The 23,759-nt window shown below is 42.8% G+C and overlaps 1 protein-coding gene across 3 annotated transcripts in view; it reads left to right on the forward strand.

Annotated features, from left to right (window-relative positions):
* Nucleotides 1-23,759, forward strand: part of LOC133628481 (methyl-CpG-binding domain protein 2-like) — a 129,942-nt gene that overhangs the window by 7,848 nt on the left and 98,335 nt on the right. The window contains exon 2 of one of the 3 annotated variants that reach the window (XM_062016691.1): nucleotides 10,644-10,707. The exons of the other annotated variants lie outside the window; for them this stretch is intronic. Coding sequence (XP_061872675.1) covers nucleotides 10,644-10,707 — 64 coding nt within the window. The remainder of the gene's footprint in view (nucleotides 1-10,643; nucleotides 10,708-23,759) is intronic. 3 annotated transcript variants of the gene reach the window in all.

The raw sequence follows: 23,759 nt of genomic DNA on the forward strand, positions 1-23,759 counted from the left end.
CTGCCGCGAAGTTTTCGGCTCTTGGCCTGAAAAAAACAGACTCAAAGTCTGAAAACCAGGCTCGAAGCCTGAAACCAGGCTCGAAGCCTGAAAAATGAACCAGGCTCTAAGTCTGAAAAACCCAGGCTCGAAGCCTGAAAAACCAGCTCCAAGCCTACTTCATGCGGCGATCAACCCAGGGTCCAATTCTCAGCTGAGTGGGAAGAAATCAGTCCTACTCAATGTGAGTGATAGCAGAAATCTTCTTCTTTATTGAGAGCAGGCTCTAACTTATATACACAGCAGCTTCAGAGCTAGCTCAGCAACAGCAGCTAATAGATTACATTCTCATGTTCATCCTACTTGCGGTTTCTGCGATAAGCAAGCTCCCTCACATTTTCCCATCTTGTTTTTCTCCGAAGTTGTTTTCCACCTTGAGCTGTTAGCTCGTTAGCTGAGAAACAGCCTGACCTTGAAGGAGCAGAAAGCGGCCTGCTGTCTATGTTGGCTACGTGACAGCAACTGCTTTAACCATGGCTCTGACTCTGGTCTTGATTGTGCATTAAATTCATATAACTAGAACTCAGATTGCCTTGCCCCATCAGGCCTAACATTATACCCCGGGATCCATGTCCATGCTCCCTCATTTTTTCTCCACAATTCCCCCGTTTGGTTTTTGCACAATCAAGACTGAGTCAGTCAATTTATGCACTGCCTTCATAATACAACTATATACTATTCTAAACATTACAAGCAAAAGCAAAATAACCAAAATCCATCTTAACCCTTCTTTGATTAACATAGTCAACCAAGGTGACAACCCCCCAAAAGCTAATTGAAGCCAATTATCAAAAGGGTTATAACCCACCGTAATATTCCTAGCGTGAGCCTTTAAATATGCCAAAGCTTTGTGAATATATTCACTATGATCAGAAAGATTAAAACAACACATGCCTTCAAAGTCTTGACATCCATGCCCTTGTGCCAATACCAAAAAATCAATAGCTGCACGATCTTGCAATAAGGCATGTCTAAGGCTTTTCTGGTCTGCTAGCAATTTTTCAATAACATCAGTAGTAACATTAGCTTGCTGCTCTGACCAACACACTAATTTTTCCAACTGCCGTAAGGCCTGGGCTGCAGCCAACCCAGGTACAAATGCTGAAGCAAATACATTCGCCGTAATGGACCACAATTGTACTTTACCATCACAATCTCCTTTTAAGTTGTGGGTGTTTCTTGTTTTCCATAACTTGGTAATTTTTAACCAGTCCTGCTGTCGAGGAACAAACAAAGTTAGTTTCCCTAAATAACATGGTTTCTAGATCTCTCTCTTGATCTACAGTAAATGCCTCCTCCTGAGCAATGAGGATATCATGCATACAATGATACGCAAGTGCATGTCTAATACTATTTACATCACTAATCAAGCTTTCTAATGTCATTGAGGTTTGGTTACTTTGTTTGCTAAGCCAGCATCCTAATTTGCATAGCTGAGTTAATAAAGCAAATACTCTTACACCTGGAGCAAATATACTAGTTGCTACTATTGCTGAGGAAGACCAAAGGTAACATGGTCATCACATTCACCAGTAAATGCATGCACAAATTGTTTTGGACAATGATGTTTCTAAATCATTGTGTGATTAGGCATCAAGATCATCAGTTGTCCCAAACTGCATGGTCCCCCCTGTAATCTCGAGGGTATCCCAGGCCATGCCTGGTCCCCACAGATCAGAAACATTCCCTTTGGTAACTGCATAGGCACAAGACTAGACCTGGATCTTTTTGGTGAAGTATAATTGCACCAAGATGTTGTGTTCTTATACACGCCCAGGATGGGATCCACATTCTGTCCCAAATGTTTTGGTATTGCTGGTAAAATTAAACACAACACAAAAATCCATCTTTATAGATCCCAATAATTCTAACTCCTGTGGCTCTGTTGTCATTATTGGCAACCATGAAATGATCAAATCCCAACTGTCAACTTTGCCATTACCCTTAACTAAGGGATTTGTTTTTAATGCATTTGGTACAGGCCATTGTGCCACATCTGATGGAACTCCCACCAAACGGGTAGAAAAAGGATGATCTGGAGTGGCCATTGATAAACATATTGTAGACTGATTGATTACTTTGGCCAGTGTAAGCCACATGTTTTTCTTGGTTTTTTGAAATTGCCTAAAACCATTTCCCACAATCATTTGAATCATCAACAGTATGACAAAATCCATTTTTTTTTTTTTACTCCTGATAAAAAAAAAATCCTTCACCAATGAGTCTAAAACACAAACCACCTTTTAGCTTCTCAATGTCAAAATGTTCTGTTCCTGACACCTAAAACACCTTAGAAAGTTTCCACTGTAAGAAAACCAGTATTCATCATCACATTTACAGCAAAATGCATGACATCACGACCAACAGTTTTTACAGTCTTTGAGGCAAGGGATTGAGGATGGAAAGGACGAGCCCAGCGGTCCGTGAGGGCTGGGGCCGGCGGTGTCAGCGCGCGGTGTGTGCGGGAGCTCCGGAGACACTGACCGGGCGCTGGAAGCGGCTGCCCGGCGGCGGCTGCGGATGGAAGGGGCAGAGGGCGTCTGGCTCACCCCGTGCCGTCCCCGGCGCCGGCGGCGCAGTCGGTATTAGTCTCTCCTGTGTTTTCTTTGTCTCCCCTCGCGTGCCCGATGGTGCCCAGTCTAACACGGGGTCGCGCTCCCCCACTCCTCTGATCGTCCTGCGCTGCACCCCCGCCCGACTCCGCCCACTTGGCCAAATCCCTGCAAGTCGTCCCAGGGCTAACTCGGCGGGCTGGGCTCGAATGGGAAGCAGCTCTCCCGCTGGGGCTCTGCTCCGAAGCCCCTTCGCCTCTCTGACTTTGTAAAAACTCTTGTGTATAAAATAACTTTTTTTTTTTTTTTTTTCTCAGCACGCCCCGCTCAGCGACGGGCTGCGCACCGGGCTGGCTTTCAGTGGCGACAGGCTGTGTTTCCATGGTCTCTTGTCGCTCCAGTTTCTTTAATACTTCCTGCAGGAACCTGTCCGTTCCCTTGTCTGTCTCCTTCGGCCTCGGTGCAACGGTCAACGCCTGGGCTGCAGGCATTTCTTTTAAAGTATTTATCACGTCTCTCCAAACGAGACCTAGATCTTTACTGATCTTACTGTTGTCCTTATCACCACTAATAGTGGCTTCCCAGAGAAGGTTTCCAATTTCTCGCCACTCACCAGAAAAGGGAGGTGAGATATAATTAGTCCTGATACCAAACAGTCCAGCTGTTGGCTCAGCTACAGTCTCAGGCATATCAAGCCTCTGAGTTACAGCAGCGGCCAAATCCTTTTCCAACTTATACTTTTTCAAACAGTTAATTACTTCTCTCCATGGTTTTATCAGTTTCCGAGCAGTCTTATCTTCGTCTATAACCAAGTCCCAAAGACAAGTCCCATATGCTCTCCACTCCTCCTCATCAAAATATTTCTCAGAGTCCTTAAAAAAGCCTTTACAATTACTATGTACAAGTAGACCAGACAAATTGGTCAGTTTAAAGTCCACCCCCCGCTTTTCTAAAAAGCGATGTAAAAGTGAGAGTGCTACCTCCTTATCCATGTTGCCGGCTTCTCATCTCACCGCAACCTGTAGTCACTCCCCCAGGTACAGCAACCTCTGCTTGGGATCCGGCAGGCTTCCTCCTCCAACGACTGCCTCTGCCTCCGGATTTTCAAGTCTCAGCTCCCCGCAGGCAGGCTCTTTACCCGGTAACACCCAGTGATGGTCCCTGTTCGGGCGCTATATGCCGCAAAGTTTTCGGCTCTTGACCTGAAAAAACAGACTCAAAGTCTGAAAACCAGGCTCGAAGCCTGAAACCAGGCTCAAAGCCTGAAAAATGAACCAGGCTCTAAGTCTGAAAAACCCAGGCTTGAAGCCTGAAAAACCAGCTCCAAGCCTACTTCATGCGGCGATCAACCCAGGGTCCGATTCTCAGCTGAGTGGGAAGAAATCAGTCCTACTCAATGTGAGTGATAGCAGAAATCTTCTTCTTTATTGAGAGCAGGCTCTAACTTATATACACAGCAGCTTCAGAGCTAGCTCAGCAACAGCAGCTAATAGATTACATTCTCATGTTCATCCTACTTGCGGTTTCTGCGATAAGCAAGCTCCCTCACATTTTCCCATCTTGTTTTTCTCCGAAGTTGTTTTCCACCTTGAGCTGTTAGCTCGTTAGCTGAGAAACAGCCTGACCTTGAAGGAGCAGAAAGCGGCCTGCTGTCTATGTTGACTACGTGACAGCAACTGCTTTAACCATGGCTCTGACTCTGGTCTTGATTGTGCATTAAATTCATATAACTAGAACTCAGATTGCCTTGCCCCATCAGGCCTAACATTATACCCCGGGATCCATGTCCATGCTCCCTCATTTTTTCTCCACAGGTCCCAGCAAAGGAGCTCATCAGGTTATTTAGGAAACAGAAATATAATAACATAATAAATGAATCTAAAATATTTCCATAAATAGAAGATTAACAATCTAGAAATTAACCTTTTACAGTGTATTGGTGTCAATTGCTGTTGGTGATTCAGTGTGATAGTATAAACTGTATATACTATTCTGTGAAAAATATATTTTTCTTGCAAGTGAAATAAGGTACCAAATGCTGAACTCCTCTGAAGGCATGAAAATATATTATGTTATGCCATTCACAATAGTGACTTCTTTACCGAATCTTTAAATGTCTTAGAGTATGTGTTTGAGTATTTGCAGAGAAATCTTTGAGGAAAGCGATCTTCAACAATTGCAGAGCAGTTTTGATATCCTGGTGAACAAATTGACCATGTTCCCTTAGAGGTCAGCTACCTGGGATGATTCAGACAGAAGCTGTCCAATATTGGATTACTTTGAACATAAGATCAAACAATTAGTTTTATTGTGGGATTTTTGTGGTCTTATTTACTATTACACTGTGAAATATTTGGATATATTTTCAGTCTCCTTACTTTCCTGGGCTTTATTCCCAACCCATGGAGGGGAGTGGTTGGTAGAAATACTATGACTTGCTCTACCTCTATTAGGTAGCCAAATTAAGATGTCTTTAATCTGAATTGCCTTTTCAAAAGCGTTCAGCATTTTTGTTCCTCTTCATTGGTGTTTAGCTCTAGGTCAGACTACAGCCTGCTGGATGGCATCCTGAAAAAACAGGAACTGGACAACTCTGTGCCACCTTGGGATAGGTGGCAATGTTTAACCAGACCCTGCAGTGCTCCAGTAGAGGGTATAAATACTAAATTAAGGAAATTAATTGTAGTTTTAATAACCATGAGATCACACTTTCTCTTTCTTCAGTTTCTTATTATTTTAGCCACTGCTGCAAAACTGTTCAAAGCTTGAGCTGCTTTGAAAAGGAAGACATTTTAAACTTGGAGAAGATAGCCTTTTTTCCCTGTTATCATCTGTTGTTGGGAGCAGCTAGCTTGCTGTGGTTGAAATTTTCCTCCAGAATCTGTTTGATGGTGAGGGCCAGCAAGCAAAAACTCAAAATTAAAAAAAAAAAAAAAAGTAGTTTGACAACATTTTTTTTAAAGCAACCAAACCCAGAAATGCCTGCTGACAAGGTTATTGTTTTAATAAGCCTTGATACTATCTTGCCTGTAAGCTTGGTGTATATTGTGCACTGGGGAGGGTGACAGACAGACTAATATCAAATAGGTTTTGCTGTATGATAAAATTCAAGATAATTTCTTTGTATGTTAATTAGCTTGCTCTACTGCTTCACAGGAAACATCTGAAAAGTGTCTTAAAATAAAGTTCCTTGCAAGCTCATTGAATATCATAATCACCTTCAGCCTACTAGGAACTTCCAATTTCTATGGTGTGTAAATTTGTTCATGCACATAGCTGGAGGTGAAGGGTTGTGCTCTTCATTTAATCTTGTATAAAGTGATGTGAGCCTTAATAATGTCATTGAAAGAATAGTTTTTATATGCTGTTGCATGTCACCTCTTCTGAAGTGTGATGATTTTTCTGAATTGGTTATATTGAAAAATGGTGGATGGTGTTTAATTTAGAAAGATAAACTTTAAGTGCTGATACACTGAGTAACTATGGTAGAACTAAGTCTCTCAGGTACACTGAATATAATATTTCTATTTTGAAAAAAAATCCCATAAATTTCTAATTGAAGTTAACAATTTTTTAAAAGCTATAGAAAGTTATCTATTTTTAGGTAAGACTAATTATTTGTAACTTTTTAAGTTAATGCTTATAAATATAACAATCTTACAACAATCTGTTGTTGAAATTATATGTGGAGATATTCCTGTGTAATCCTACATTGATCTTGCAATTCTTAATTGTCTCCGTATTGAGTCACGCTGCAATTTAGTTAGACCAGAGGCTTTACTATGTCACAGCACTCTGAAAGAACACTTTACTTGCTTCCTGTTGCAAGAAGTCAGTGTAAAATTAATGAATGACCAGAACATGCGGATAAGGGCAAATATTAATGGTTTCTCCCATATCTGTGTCATGTTTCCTTAAAATCATGTCATGGACCATGCTTCTGACTTGTAGTAGTTGGAATCTTAGAGTATGTGAACTCAGAACAATGCATTACAAAAATCAAAGTGTGACTTAAAAGTCTGAAAGATGTTGAAGAAAGCTCACTTTGACTGCTAAGATATCTCCAGACTATCATCCAGAGTGTCTTCTCAGAGAGAAGAAAGCTTCATATCTCTCATTCTGCCTTTTCTATTCAAAACTAAGTTCGAACTTAAACTTGGTTTTAACACCTTTAGGGGAAAAAAAACCCCAACGTACTGTTTCTTAGTTTCAACCGAGATGTGTAAGTAGCAGGCTTTTATGTAGACATAGTGGTTTACATAGGTGCTATAACCTCATTCTTTTCCGTTACTGCATAGTAATTTATTTAATAAATATTCATATAAAGCCTCTGCAAATAGGCCTTTTATTTGACTTTTTACCTCATGGAGCTTTCTTGGCAGCAGGAGCAGGTTAGAGATTGAAGATAACCTGGGAATGCCTCAGAAACTAAGGCATAGCTTTAGTGGTTTGACAGCTCAAACTTTCAGAGTAGAAAATAGACAGAACTATAGGCTTGAGAGCTGGGCAGAGAGGAACGTCATGAGGTTCAACAAAGACAATTGCAGAGTCCTACATCTGGGAAGGAACAACCCCATGCACCAGTACAGGCTGGGGGTCGAACTGCTGAAGAGCAGCTCTGCAGAGAGCCCTGGGAGTCCTGATTGATAATAAGCTAACCACGAGCCAGCAATGTGCCCTCATGGCCAAGAAGGCCAATGGCATCCTGGGATGCATCAAGAAGAGTGTGGCCAGCAGGTTGGCTGGCCACAGTGTGGCCAGAGTGTGGCAGGGAGGTTCTTCTCCCTCTCTACTCTGCCCTGGTGAGGCCTCATCTGGAGTACTGTGTCCAAAATGATCAGGGGACTGGAACATCTTTCATATGAAGAAAGGCTGCAGGAACTGGGGCTGTTTAGTCTGGAGAAGAGGAGATTGAGGGGAGATGGTATTAACATTTACAAATATCTAAATAAAAAAAATATCCAAATATCTTGGTGTGTGTCAGGACGTAGGGGCATCCCTTTTTTCTATTGCAGCTAGCAACAGGACAAGGGGTAATGGGATGAAGCTGGAACACAAAAAGTTCCATTTAAATATGAGAAAAAACTATTTCACTGTGAGGGTCATGGAGCACTGGAACAGGCTGCCCAGAGGGGTTGTGGAGTCTCCTTCCTTGGAGGTCTTCAAGACCTGCCTGGACATGTTCCTATGCAACCTGATCTAGGTGAACCTGCTTCTGCAGGGGGCTTGGACTAGATGATCTCTAAAGGTCCCTTCCAACCCTTAGCATTCTATGATTCTATGACTGGGAGTGAAAAAAATGATGATATGTAAAAACTAATATAGGTGAGGTGGAAGTTTTGAGTTTATTCAAATCTTTCCAACTCGTGTAGTCATCACCCTCTGCAGCAAGTGAAGACAATGTCATTGTTTGACATGACAGCCTTATCTGGTAAGGGGGAAGGGCCTGTAAAGATGGCTCCTGTAAGTAGTTGCTCGAAGCTCTCCCCAGCTCTGAGCCAGACCCACTGCTGAGGCTGAGCCAATTAGACGCCTCCACAATCACTTTTTAAGAAGAAGCTGGAAGAGGAGGCTTCTTCCTGTTTCTTCCTTCTTCTCTCCCTTCTTCTTCTGGCTGGTAGTGGTGCAAGGAGTAGGAAGAGTGAGAGAAATAACCATGCGGACTCCAAGGTCAGTGAGGAAAGAGAGGAAACTCCAGTTATGGCACAAGCAGAAGCAGAATCGGAATCGTTTAAATCGTTTATTATACAAGCGTCCACTTTACTTATATCCCCCTTAGTTCCTTCTAATCAGGATTGGTTTTGTTCAGTGGCTTTCAGAGCATCTGTGTTGATATTTGCATCTCCTGTTCAGGTGGAGGCTCCTCCAATCAGCTATATGTGCACGCCGTGTTCATGCGCCAGTCCACTTCTTTCTCACATTGTATTGAGTTCTGCATCTTGGTTTCCCACGTCCCCCTTCTTTGTTTAATTGCTGAAGAAGCAGAACAGTGTGTATCTGAGTATGCAATACTCGATTCATTGTTCTTGCAATCATAAAGCACACAAATCCTGCAATACAAGGCAAGCAACAAGTAAATGCACACAGCACTAAGAACACAGTTCCCATGATTAATATTTGCTTTATCAAAGAGCCCAGTCCTGACCACTAGCTCAGCCCTGAAAAAGGATTCCAATCACTTTAAGTTGTTTGGTGAGATCCTTCAAATCCTGAATACTCTTATGTATTGACTCTGAGTGATAACTTAAATTCATACAACACATGCCTTCAAAATCCTCACAACTGTGTCCTTGTGCTAGCAATAAAAAAATCTATGGCAGCTCTGTTCTGCAAAGTAGCATGTCTGATTGAGTCTACATCAGATAACAATCCATTTAATGCTAGTGAAGTACTATTGCTGAATTTTGCACGCCAGCATCCTAATATATTAAGTGTTGCTAAAGCTTGAGCAGTCCCAATATCTAGAAAAACCGTTAGTGACATAGCTGTACTAAGAGTATATCTTATCCTGTGACATTTGCTGAAGTGACTCAGACATTCTGTTGGGGCTGTGTGACTACCCATGCTTTTGTTGTTACCCATAACAGTATTCCTGTAAAGACAAAAATCCCATTCATGTGAACTCCTCTGGTGTCGCTCCGCTTGGCGTTACATTCTCCTTTGTCAGATGTGGCCGAACGTATCGCGCCAGAACCCACTTTGGTCCCAATCCTGTGGAGACACAAGCATATCCCCGTCTCCAAGTTATTAAATGCAAGGGTCCTTCCCATTGTCCTGTAGCCATGTCTCGAACACGGACTAAAGGCTGTGTCCAGAACATAGAAGAAACCCCAAAATGATGATTCACGTGTCATATCTGCATGACCACGATTTAAAAAATTTAACACAAATGTGGCTTTCCATAATCATTCAAAAGGCGTATCCCACTTATTCTCCCTCTTTCATTTAGTCAGCATTTGTTTAAAGTGTTTTGTGGGTACATTCAATGATAGCCTGCCCAGTGGGCGAGTGTAGAATTCCTGTTGTGTGTCAGATGCCCCATTCTTGTAAAAATAGTTGTGTGGCTCTTGATATAAATGCAGGCCCATTGTTGGTTTTACTATGCTGTGAGACTCCCATAGATGCAAAAGCAGCTAACCAGTGATGATGTACATAGAATCACAGAATCATAGAATGGTAGGAGTTGGGAGGGACCTTTAGAGATCATCTAGTCCACTCTCCCTGCAGAAGCAGGTTCACCTAGATCAGGTCGCATAGGAACATGTCCAGGCAGGTCTTGAAGACATCCAAAGAAGGAGACTCCACAACCCCTCTGGGCAGCCTGTTCCAGTGCTCCGTCACCCTCACGGTGAAATAGTTTTTTCTTATATTTAAGTGGAACTTTTTGTGTTCCAGCTTCATGACTTTTTTCTCCTGTGTGTGTGGTGGCAAAAATAAATGCAGAATATGTGTCTATGGTGACATGCACATACTTAAGATGACCAAATTCAGTAATATGAGTTACATCTGTTTGCCAAATCTGTAAAGGAGAGGTGCCATGAGGATTGACTCCCATTTGAGGCACTAGGGTGAGAGACTGACAATCGGGACAAGCTAAGAGTATGTTACGAGCTTGTTCTGTGGTTAATTCAAATTGGTTTTGCAATGCTCATCTGTTTTGGTGAAAAAAGTGATATGAAAGTTTAGCTTGTTGAAATAACTGAGGGGTAGCCAAGACTACTGTAGCATGATCTGCAATACGATTACCCTCTGCCAAAGGTCAAGACAAAGATGTGTGTGATCGCACGTGATTGATAAAATATGTGTGAACGCCTTGAAACATAATACCACAATTTTAAGTGGATAAACAGTTCAGGATTATTGACTGCCTTCAAAAAAGAACCTTCAATCTGCTTCACTATACCTGTAACATAAAGAGAATCAGACACAATATTAAGGTTAGTTGTTGGAAATAACTGAAATGCTTGAGCCACCACAGCAAGCTCCACCATTTGAGGTGAGCCTTTGATTATCTGAATGTCCTGATTCTAATGATGTGTTTCTGTCCTCCAGAGCACCACTGCATGATGTGTGTTCCCAGACCCATCAGTAAATACAGTGATACCTTCGGTAAGAGGTACATGAGACAACAGAACTTTAGCTCGTAGAGGAAAATCACTGAGATAATGTAACAATACATGTTTAGGTAAATGCACAGAGATTTGCCCAGTAAAATCTGCAAGAGCAGTCTGCATGGTCAGTGATTCTGCCATCATCCAGTCCAGGTCCCTTTTATTACTAGATATATAAATAACATCAGGATCTGATGCTTTCAAAGTGTGCAAACGGAACCTTCCTTTTTGGATCAATATAGAGTACATCTCTACTTGTGAAGTAATTCTTTTTGAAAAAGCATGAGGCAAAGATGCATTCTATGATCAAAATAAGATCTCTGCATTCTGGACTCCATTGACACAAAAGAGCATAAGGTTAAAAGAAAGTGTTCCCTCCATCTCGCAGTCTATGGCCACCATTTTAGCAGGCAGCAGGGGACCTCTGGGGGCTACTGGGCTTCTCTCAACTACACTGTGGGCCTGCGCTGCCTTCAGCTTCAGGGGAGCCTCCGGGCTGTTCTGCACAACCGCCCCGCACCGAGGACCGTGGGCAGGACCCTTTACTTCAGGGCGCTGCACAGGCTGGGGTTTTCCAGGCTCCTCCTGGCCACCTCCCCCTTCTTCCCCCCACCTTCCCTCCGGGATCCAGTTTCTTGAGGGGGCCCTTCCTGGCCAGTGGGACCGCAGGCAGCTGCTTCTGCCTCAGCACCCCGCGCTGCTCCAGCACCTGCCACTGCTGCACGAACTGTCCCGGGCTCCTTCAAGCCACGCCGCTCGAACAGAGCTAAGTCCGTGTCCCCCAACTGGTTAACCTCTCTAGACTCATCATCGGGGGGAAATAAATTCTGTCCTTGCTCAGAATCAACAGAGCCAGGGTCAAAAGGAAAAATATTCTCCTCCTTAGAATCTGAGTGTCCCAGTGCCGAAAACCATGGCCACTTTTCTTTTGACTCTTTACACATTTGCTCTAAGGCTTCGGACACCTGGTGCCACACCGGCAGATGTTGTGCAGCTTTTTTATCAGTTCCAGTGGCTGCATCCCAGAGCTTTTCACCTATTTTAGTCCACATTCCCCTGTCAAAAGTACCAGTAGGAGGGAAGTCCAGCACATTCTTTTGAATCCAATCAAGAAAAGTTACTAAAGACAACGTAGTCACAGTTCACTACCGATTGTCCAAGATGTGGTGTAACACATCAAGATTTTTTTGTTGTTCCTGGGTGACTGAATTCCCCATGATTTCCGTTCCTGACCACTCACCTTCTGTCCTGCAGAAAGATGTGGGCATGGGCGGTGTGTGATCCTGATCCTCCTATGGTTCAATCAGGTTATGCTGCCAGAGTGGACTTCTGAAATCCTCTTGTGAAGTCTTTGCCTGGGATCCTTAATGTAAGGATTGCCCTGCAGGGGTTCTTAATGTAAGGAGAGCCCGACATTGGGCACTATTTGCAGCAAGTGAAGACACAGTCACTGGTTATGGTGCAAGCAGAAGCAGAACCGGAATTGTTTATTGTACAAGCATCCCCTTTACTTATACTCCCCTTAGTTCCTTCTAATCAGAATTGTTTTGTTCAGTGGCCTTCAGAGCAGCTGTGCTGATAACTTGTTTGCTACTTGCATCTCCTGTTCAGGCAGAGGCTCCTCCAATCAGCTACATGTGCACGCTGTGTTCATACGCCAGTCCACTTCTTTCTCACACTGTATTGAGTTCTGCATCTTGATTTCCCACAACTCTCTTAGAACATGGGGAAGGTCTGATGTATGAAAGGATGAGTCTGGACAATATTAGAAGAAACTGCTGCCTTGCTTGAAACTGAATGAAAGGCCAGCATATATTTTGTTTGACAGCTACTGAGGCTGAACCAGAAGGCTTATAGAGTGTATAATTTCTCTAGTATTTTGGCATCATATGAACTTGTTGGAACTCTGAAATGAGGAACAGTTAAGGATGGGGGCTTTTGTGGAAAATGGAATCAATGAAATGTAGTTTCATAGTAGAATTCACTAGATTTTAGAGTTTGTGCCAAAATAATGTTCTGAAGTAAGCAGAAGGAATGCTACTCAATCTGCTGGACTTCAGCAAACTTTGCTTTCAATGGATTTCATTGAAGCTGGAGAATGGAAAATAATACAGGTTTTGGAAAATGGTTAAGGTGAAGAGGAGACAGTAGTAGATTATAATAAAACAAGGGCTTCTTGGTTGTCATAAACCACTAAAGAAGTTGCATAGATAATGTTCTGGGAACCAGTCAGTTATTAATATCTCTTAACTTGGAAGCACAAGTGACGTGCATCATGAGTGAGTTTCATAGCTGGGACATCATCAGAAGTGAGGATCAGAAAACATTCAGGAGAAATTGAATGACTTTGAAGATAAGGGGAGTAGAAGACTATGCACTTAAGGACTAAGAAAAAATATATCTACTCTTTGTCATAAAGGGCAGATGGTTCACCCCTTGGAAGGAAAAGCTGCATTAAGAACAATATGAATGCATAGGAGTGACAAACCTGTGGAGACAGGGAGGTACTGTGGTCACAGAGGAGAGGAGGATGATGGGAATGAATGGTGGGAGAAGGGAAACAAAAAAGTCCAGAATAAGTACTTGACTGAAATGGCAACCAAAGCTAAGGCAGACAGATTCCTCTCTGACTGCCTGTTTTGTTTGCTCGTCAAGTCAGATCAAGGACAGATAGACCAAGTCTCATCCTTCACAGCAGTGTGGGAAAATGGGTAAGCAAAAGCTATGGGACAGAACATCAAACAGTAAAAAAAAAAAAAAAAAAAAGCCTGTTTTCAATTGCTTCTTTTTTGTCTTGCATTATTTTAAAATTTGTATAATTTTTATTTTTTAACCTCAGCACATAAATGCAGAAAAATGCAGTTCTTCTTGACACTGAAATTAAGGTGAAACTAGATATTTTGCTAATGGATTGCTTTTTTTCCATGCTAAAAGTTTCACTGTTAACTCAAATGGTAGGTTTTGTGCCGTGGATTGAAGTAGCCTTTAATACCTACCCTGCTGATGATCCATGCAGGTGCTAATATGGAATAGTAGATCATATGCTTTGATTTCCCATTGGATTACAGAATGAAAAAAACAAACATACAAGATCCCCAAAATGTAAGTTGTGTAGGTAGTAGAATTTAAGAACTTATAAACTTTGCTTTTATTTGTGAAACCTGTTTTCAGAGTTCTACAGGAAAAATTTTTAGTGAAGCTAGGCTGATAACTGCTCCACAGAACCTGAAGGGGAAAGCGAATAAAAAGAGTGCTGTCTTGACGACGCTGTCAATTAGCTTCTTACAGAACAACAGAAGATGGTGATATGGGGAAAATGAAAGCATGTTTCATCTTTGGTACAAAGATGTGTTGTGGGTTAACCCAAATGTGATAACTAAGCACCATGCAGCTGCTCGTTCACTCTCCCCTCTCCCAGTAGGATGGGGAGGAGAATCAGGGGGACAAAATGTAAAACTCAAGGGTTGAGATATAAACAGTCTAATAACTAAAATTAAATAAAATATTACAATAAAATATTTAACTATTTAATAACAATAAATGTAATTGTCGTGGTTTAGGCCCATCTAGAAATAAAGGACTATGATCAGCCGCTCATTCATTCCTCCCCCTCCCACTGGGAAGGGGAAAAGTACCAAGGGCTTAATGAAAATCCCCAAGGACAGGAAGGGCTTACTTGCCACTTATGGTCCCAGGTAAAACAGACAAGACTACTCAACTTGGGGAAGAAAATGGAAATTAATTTAATCCACCAACATCCAAAAACATAACAAACAAAACAACAGTGGCACAATGATGAAGAGCACAACCAGCCCTTTTAAGACCACCTTCCCCCCATCCCTCCCCTCTTCCCAGGCTCAGAGTCCTGATCCCAGTGTCTTTGCCCCATCCCCCCTGAATGGCACAGGGGAACAGGGAATAGGGGTTTCAGTCAGTCCTTTCCTGATGGCTTTAAGACCACCTTCCCCTCATCCCTCCCCTCTTCCTGGGCTCAGAGCCTTGATCCCAGTGTCTTTGCCTTCTTCCCCCTGAGCAGCACAGGGGGACAAGGAATGGAGGTTTCAGTCAGTCCTTTCCCAATGGCTCCTGCCACTTGTCTCTCCTCAAGGCAGGTTGGCTCCTTACTGGTCCTTCCTGCTCCAGTGTGGGGTCCTTCACATGCCGGGCATCCCTGCCCAGGCCACTCTGATGTGTGTTCATCCCAAAGGCTGCAGCTTCTCTCTACCTCTCGTGTGGGTCTCTGCAGCCCGCAGGCTCTCCAGCATGGCCTGTGCCATGGCCACCTCCTCCCCCTCTCCTGCCCATCTGGGCACACTCAGCCAGAACTGCTGATGGCTCTCAGTCCTGCCATTGTCCTTCACGGGGTACAGGGGCACAGCTGCATTCTCACCATAGGCTGCAGAGGATTCTCTGGTCCAGTGCTCCTCCTTCCTTCTCTGACTGTGGGGCTCACATAATCACCTCCATCTTGTTCCTCTCCTGGCTCAGCTTCCCCTTCTTAAATAATGATGGCAGAGGCATCAGATTGGCCCAGCTGGGCTGGAGGCGGGTCCACCTCAGAGCTGGGGGAAATTTTGAGAACTGCTTACTGGGACCAACACTGCATCCCTCTCCCCCGTTACCAAGCAAAAAGCATCTCCGCACAAGCCCATGACAGTAATGAAAAGGAATATAACAAAAAGAGAGAGAAATAAAACCCAAGAAAAGACAAGTAATGCCCAATGCAATTGCTCCTCACCTGCTGACTAATGCCCAAGCAGTAATCAGCTCCTCCTGGCCAACTCCCCAGTTTCTACACTGCCCATGATGTCCTATGGTATGGAATAGCCCTTTGGCTAGTTTCAGTCAGCTGTCCTGGCCATGCTTCCTCCCAGGTCCTGGTGCACCCCAAGCCTACTCACTGACAGGGCAGAAGAAACTGAGAAGTCCACTTAGGATAAGCCCTACTTAGGAACAACTAAACCATCAGTGTGTTATGAACATTATTCTCCCAATAAATCCAAAACACAGCCCTCTGCCATCTACTAAGAAGAAAATTAACCAAGCTGAAATCAGGACAGTTAAAAGAAGATGTAGGATGTCAAATTCCTATATCCTTTTACTAGTTAGCTATGGGATAAAAATGACCTAGTGTATATAGGTTTTAATTAAAAAAAAATATTGACACCAACTTCGGGGTTTACTTATAGTAATTTTTTTTCTTCTTTTCAGTCAGTGTTTTATGTTCATTTGGAAAGCTGGGAAGAGAATTCCTAACAGAAGGGTTTAGTCAGTAAATTCAGCCTTTCTACTCTGTTAAGAAGCAGGGACAGGCAGCCAGCAATTCTTGATGAGATTTTATCCTGAACTTTTCTTATAGATGCTTGGATAAATGACAAGTTTATTTTAATAGCAAACTTACTTGCCCCACAAAAACTTTGCTCTATCTCCGACCTTCAGCACAGAATTTTTCATACCAGTAACAAATCAGGGTGTTAATCTCTACTATCTAAAATAAAACTGGTGTTGTGTTTAGTTTGGCTTATAGCACATCTTCAATTCTTGGTTTATGAGAAACAGAAAATAGTTTTGTGGTGGGATGTGTGTGTATATAGGTGTGATGGGTTTTTTTCTTTCCCTCCCACACTCATCCCTCCCACCCTTTACCTTTTGTTAATTATGTCTTTCCATATTTCTGAATTTATTTAAATGACTTGGAAAAATGTTTGGCTTAATTAACTATTTTTTCCAGAATTCAATACATACCCTTCTGTGGGGAAGTTCTTGCCTCGAGGTGTTAAATAAAAAAAAACACTTTGGAAAAGTGAAGAATACAAAAATCTTCAATAGTTTTCTGCAGAAAGGAAGTGGCATGAAAAACTCTCTGAGCTCAGTTAGCCTTTTGGGTTTCAGGAGTTGAGAGGATTTTGACACTTGCCTTGTTTTGTTGGATAGAAATTTGCATTATTCCAAGGGTCTGTTGACTGCACATAACCCTAACCCTAACCCTTTTCATGGCTGTTTATACTGGCAGACTATCACAAACTGGTTTTACATAGCAGTTCTTGATCCTTGGTTTTCTGCCAAGCTTTTAAGTCTGAAGGCATGAGGTCATGGTCCCTTACGGTGAAACAAAATACATAGCTTCTTGTCAGTAAGGTGTCTATTAGCCATGACTTACTTGCACACAGGGCATTGTCATGGTTTAGCAAGGAGCAGCTTTTGCTTGGTAACAGGGAGAGGGGTTTGCAGTGAAGACCCAATAAAAAGTTCTTGGACTCTCCCCCGGCTCCTGGATTCAGACCCACCTCCGGCCCGGCTGGGCCAATCTGACGCCTCTGTGATCACTATTTAGGGATGGGAATTTGAAGTGCTTGGGAGGAGGTGTAAGAGTGATACAAGATGGAGGTAACCATGCAGACCCTACAGTCAGAGAAGGAGGAAGGAAGGAGGAGCACCAGACCAGAGACCCCTCTGCAAGCCATGGTGAGAATGCAGGCTATATCCCTGCAACCCATGCAGGGCAATGGCTGGACTGAGCGCCACCAGCAGCTCCATGTGAGTGCACCCGGATGAGCGAGGGACTGTGTGAGGAGGCGGCCATAGCACAGGTTGTGCTGGAGAGCATGCAGACCCACACGAGAGGCAGAAAGGAGCTGCAGCTTTTGGGATGAATGCACATCGGAGCAGCCCATGCAGGGCTGCCGTGTGTGTGAGGTACTCCACGGACATGCAGGGAGGACTGGTGCAGAGCCCACCTGCCCTGGGGAGAGACAAATGGCAGAAGCTATCAGGAATAGACTGACTGAAACCCCCATTCCCTGCCCCCCCGGGCCATTCAGCGGGTGAGGAGGAGGTAAAGACACCGGGATCAGGACTCTGAGCCCGAGAAGATGGTCTTAAAGGGCTAGTTGGAGTCTTCATCGTTGTACCACTCTGTGTTGTTTTATGTTGATTGTGTTTTGGGGTTTTATGGTTGTGCTTTGGTTGGTGTTGCATTAAATTATATTCTGTTTTCTTCCCCAAGCTGAGTAGTCTGGTCTGTTTTGTCCTGGACCTTAAGTGGCAATTAAGCTCTCCCTGCCCTTTGGCAATCCTCAGGTCTTTGGTACTTGAGGCTAATTGAGGTCTTTTGTTCTCTGATGGGCCTAAACCATGACAGGCATGCAGTCAGGTTAGTATGTCTACAGGGATCCCCAGTGAGGTCAGTGAAAATATGCATCGATTAAATGTGTGTTTACTACAGTGTGCACAATGTGTGTGTATATGTTCGGGATGCTTGAGAACAAAGTAGAGATGAGGGGATAGAAAGTTCTGTGATGTAAAGATGGGTAGAAATACCACTTTCTTAGGATAACTGGAAATGAGATATTTGCCGATGTTACTCAAAAGCATCAGCTGGGACTTTAGGTAATAATAATTCTAAATGAAGATTATTTAAATAACTTTCTTACAAGTGATTTCATTTGTTATGGTGAGCTCTATTTGCACAATTGCAGCTTTGGACCTGTTTCATATTCTGCATTATCTTGCTTGCTGCTTGCTTTTTGCTCAGTTACTTAACTGGCATTGCTCACCAGCCTTAGTAACTGAATTGACTTGCGGAATCAACCTATAACTCAAAGAGTTATAAAGAAGGTATGTTTATTCGGCGCCGGGCGCATGGGGGATCGCTCCACCACAAATGTACGCACCCGACTCGGCAACTTGCTTGACTTATATTTGTTACAAAGTTACAAAATCATATGATGACATTATCTGCCTAGACAAAGACACAACCTGTCCCCGATTTCGCATGTAAATTAGGTCTTTTCTTCCTTTCACCTTTTCTCCTGGTGATAGTCTGTGATGGTCTTTGGGGCCTTGGGAGATGAAGGCTGATAAGTCCTGAGGCTTTCTCATCCCTGATTTTTGCACAACTTTAGATATCCCTTGGTCCCTTGCAGAACCATTTTCTGCTCTCAAGGAAGTTGGAGGACCCCGGAGGTATTGTGTGAGGAGATAAGCGTGACCTTTTCACAGCTTGTGTGAATTTTGTCCCATATGAAAAATAAGCTTTATACTATTGTGATAAGTTGGTATAAGGTTTATTAGTACATGTTAGTATAAAGCTCTACATCAATGGTGAATAGCAAAGTTATAATTATCAGAATTGTTGCCACAAAAAGTTGTTTCAACCAAGCAAAGTTAGGTAACCATGAAGTTAATTTATTCCATAACTCTTGAAATCCCCATGATGTATCGTCTTGAGTTACCTGGTGAAAAATTCTTGTTTGTTTCCACATATCTTCTAAATCTGTTTCAATTTCTTTTTCTTGATTAATATATGCACAGCAGCTCTGATTTATCACCATACACACTCCTCCTTCTTTAGCCAGTATTAGATCTAATGCCATGCGGCTCTGTCGGACCACATTGCTTAAGGAACAGACTTCCGTCTGTATCCTTTTGTGATAAATGAAGTGTCCCCGAACAGGATTCCGGTTGAATTTAGGAATTTATTGGATGAATAAGAGCAAGCAAACAGCACTGGGTGCCTCTGCTCTATCAGGACGCACACCCATCACACCCCGAGTTTGCCGTTAAGTAGGATAGGCCTTATACGTATTCATGACTTTTCCTCGAAGGGGCTGGAAAATGTTAATCATTTCTGGGAAGGGGTCCTCTCCTTCTTGCGCATGCTTTGTTCCATCTTGGGGGTCTTTTTCACCCTCTTTAGGTGGTCTTGGAGGAAGTCAGTAGTCTTCCTCACGGTGTCCCCCAGGCGACCTCCGTGTGTATATCTCTGCAAAACTGGTTCAAGCTAACCTCCCCAAAACATCTGCCAAGCTGCCATTACAAGAAGCAGAAACACCCTCCTTATCAAAACCTGGTTCAAGCTAGTCTTCCCAGACACTTGTCAAGCTGCCGTTACGAAAAGCAAGAACAAGTTACACAGGAACAAATAAAGCTACAAAAAATTATCATCCATATTCGTTGATCCACATTGACACAAATCAAGGGAACACATTTCACACTTTGAACAGCATCCCTGGTATCATTTTGAAATGCCTCTATGCTAGCTGATATATTGTTTATAGCCTTTTCTAATTCACTTACCCCTAACCATGGGAGGAACCATCATGAAAAACTATGAAAGGTGGTTGGTCTTTCAACCAAGGGATTTAATTCCCTTGTATGTCTCCTCCAGGAAGTTCTCAGTATGCCTGGGGGTGGGTTTGAGTAGTTGTATACCTGTATCCCAGAGTGCATTCTCCAGTCCACCTTCTTGGTAGCGTCTTTCTAGCTTTCCCCTCTCCACACAACCACCATAGTCCCTTTGGAATGCAATCAAATGTTGTAGTAGTGCAGGCAATATTCACTCAAAGACGTAGAGAATCTAAGTAATACACGTGCAGAGACATACACAGGCAACGTAGTACAACCACCAGAGTTGACTCAAAGCCACCCTTCCTTTGCTAGCTACCTCCTTATATGCTGCTTCTGAGATCACCCAGGACCCAATTGATTAACTTGTAGCACCTGTTTCTGAAGTAGCATGCCAGCTGCATTAACTTACCCCTACCATCTTTATTCAAGCTGGCTGGTCCAAGCTACATCTGTGCCTACAATTCCCCCCTTTTTCTTTTTTGAACCAGCCAGCCTTTAGCAACACATTTCAAAATTAAAGGTACATGAAGAAAACATAAATATTTTTACCCATGGCCATGAGTTTACAACAAAAGGTCAATAACAGCTACATCACTGAACAATACAATACAGAAATCCATAAACTCAAAATAAACATCATCTGATATGTGTTGCTAGGAAGGACACACACTGTCAGGAAGGGATGAGTTCTCGGTAGCTCCACTCATATTTCTTTTTCCTGATGTAGTTCTGGACTTCTCTTCAGATCCTTTAGCATGCTGATTTGTGAGCATTATCTGTAAGATGGAAGTATCTCTTCATCTGTAGAAAATACACCATTTTTGTTTTCAAGCTCCCAGTGGTCATCATAAGTTCTTCAATTTTAATGCAATAAAGATAGCTGGAGGAATTTATAGCAGCGTATGTAGTGCCACAGTTGCGAGGGTTTACATTTTAATAGAGTGATGGATTGAGGGTGGATCACTTGGTTCTTTCCTCAAGATTGTTTTTTTTTTTTCATTGGTCTTACAGTCATTAAGTCCTTTCTGTTGATGTGGCTTGATCCATTTTGCCGGAATCCATCGGGGACCTTGATCTGTAATGACACAAGCATAGCCTCTTCCCCACATTAACAGATCTGCAGGTCCTTGCCACTCTCCAGTAGTGGGATTCTTATACCAAACTTTAGGTTTGTCAGTAAAATCCAAATCCCGACTCATTTGGGCAAAGTGTGTTAATGCCGGTGGTTCATTCCGGTTTGCCACAATTCTGAGATGATTCATTGTATAAAGGGCTTTCATTAGTCTGTCTTGAGGGCTTACCCCCTCTTCCCCCATTTTTTTGTTTTTCTAGCAGGCCTTTTAAGGTTTGATGTGTATGTTCAATAATGGCTTGACCGGTGGAATTTCCTGGGATTCCAGTAGTATGTTTAACACCCCATAAGTTTAGAAACTTACGTGTTCTACTGGCTATGTATCCCGAGCCATTATCAGTTTTTATCTCTCTTGGAACACCAAGGACTGCAAAGCAACTCCTCCAATGTCTTATGACATCTCGAGAACTGTCACTGCTTAAGGCTGTGGCCCAAACCATGACTGAATAAGTATCAATAGTAACATGTATACGTTTAAATCGTCCAAAAGGAGCATAGACAGTGATATCTGATTGCCATATACCTAATGGTGCCAGACCCCTGGGATTGACTCCTACTCCTAGGCTGATTTGATTCTGGCATGCAGGGCATGTGGAAACTATACCCTGAGCATCTGATATGGTCAGGTCAAACTGCTTTGCCAGCATTTTCGCACTTTGATGAAAAAAATCGTGTGATCTTCAGGCTTGAGAAAATTTGTCAATTATTGGCCCCGTAGGTATCAATAAAGGAGCTGCCACTATCTTGTCAACAATTTCATTGCCAACTGATAGGCCATCTTTTAAGCCCGAATGGCTTCGAATATGTCCAATATAATAAGCAGTTTGACGTTCAGTTATCTGATGCCAGAGTCACAGAAATAAGTTATACAAATTCTGATTAGAGATTTCTTTCAACAATGCTCTCTCTAATTGAGTGACGGCATCGACCACATAGAGGGAATCAGAGATGATGTTTAATGGGACGTCTGGCCATTTCTCGAAAGTTTTAACTACAGCCATTAACTCCAGCAGTTGAACTGAACTGCCTGGGGAGTGAACAGTTAGATTTTGCCATTTTCCATTCTCCCACCAAACCACTCCTGCTTTGGCTTGGATCTTACTTGCGTCGGTAAAAACAGTCAGGCCTTTAACGGGTACTGCTGATCTCAACAGCCGGTCTTCCATTTGAAATTTAACAGAAAACAATTTATGGGCCGGATAATGATTATTTATAGCTCCTGGATATGACAATAAGGCCCACTGTAATTCATCAGATTGTTGCAGTGCCCAGTTCAAGAACTCATCTGTGAGAGGAACGAAAATGACATCTGCCTCAATCCCTGCTATTTCCAGCAGCCGTTTCCTGGCCTTAACTATTATTTTTGCAATTTCCTCAAGCCTTGTGGTAATTGTTTTTTGCAAATTATATGGCAAAAATATCCACTCCAAGATCCTCAATGGGTCTTTCGCTACTGAATCCCATTGCATCAAGACTGCCATTACATGCTGGTTTTGACTTATCACAGCAATGTTAATTGACAAGTCAGGATCATATCAGTGACTGTAGTTATTGACTATCTTGTTTCCTATTTTTTCTATTGCTTGGATTTGCTGCCGAGACAGTTTTCACACACTATCAGCCTCTACTGAGCCCTTTAACAAAGGCATTAGTGGCGCAAGATCCTCATTCGTGATGCCACATATGGTTCATACCCATTGGATATCACCTATTAGCTTTTGAACATCTGTTAAGTTAGCAATATCTGTTTTAATTGCCACCTTCTGAGGATAAATGCACGCATCGGTGATATTACCTAAATATTTCCAAGAGGCGTGCATTTATACCTTCTCTGGCGCGATCACCAACCCAGAGAAGCTTAACCGCCGGTTCACTTCTTGTAGAATGCGATGCTGGTCCAGGTCTTTTCCTGCAATCAAGATATCATCCATATAATGGTAAAATAAGACACGGGGGTATTTTTTGCGCAGAGGTGCCAGCGCCCAGGCAACATAAGTTTGACAAATAGTTGGCGAGTTCTTCATTCCCTGAGGTAAAACAGTCCATTGATATCGTTTTGCTGGCTCTTGTTTGTTAATCGATGGTACTGTAAAAGCAAGCTTCTCACTGTCATCCTCATGTAAGGGAATTGTGAAAAAACAGTCCTTTAGGTCAATCACCAACAGGGGCCACTCTTTTGGAAGCATTGCAGGAGAGGGTAATCCTGGCTGTAAAGCACCCATGTCCTGCATCACTGCATTAACAGCTCTTAAATCATGTAACAGCCTCCACTTCCCCGATTTTTTAGGGATAGTAAAAATTGGTGTATTCCATGGACTGGTGGATGGCTTAATATGACCTTTCTCTAATTGTTCATTTACTAATTCATGAATGTGGGCGAGCTTTTCTTTGCTTAGCAGCCATTGATCAATCCAAACTGGTTTATCTGTAAGCCAGGTTAACTTCAGGATTGGTCGCCCATCAATGGCCGCCCATCAATGGCCGCCATTAAAAATTTTCATTTGACAAACGAAAGCCCATTTGGCTTAAGGCGTCTCTACCTAAAAGCCAAACTGAAGTATTCATTACATAGGGCCTAATTTGCACACATCTATTCTCTTCACCCTGTATGCATACCGAAATCAGGTCTGTGCTAATTTTTGTCATCTGTATTCCTCCTACTCCAACAACAGGGGTGTCTAAATTCTCTAAAGGTCAGCTTTTTGGCCAATAGGATAATGGAACAATAGTAACATCTGCTCCCGTATCCAGTAATGTGTTGCACCCAACCATGTGTTCACCATTTGGATGTTGGAA

Source organism: Colius striatus, chromosome W (assembly GCF_028858725.1).
Source record: "Colius striatus isolate bColStr4 chromosome W, bColStr4.1.hap1, whole genome shotgun sequence".
In the NCBI taxonomy this organism is placed as follows: domain Eukaryota; kingdom Metazoa; phylum Chordata; class Aves; order Coliiformes; family Coliidae; genus Colius; species Colius striatus.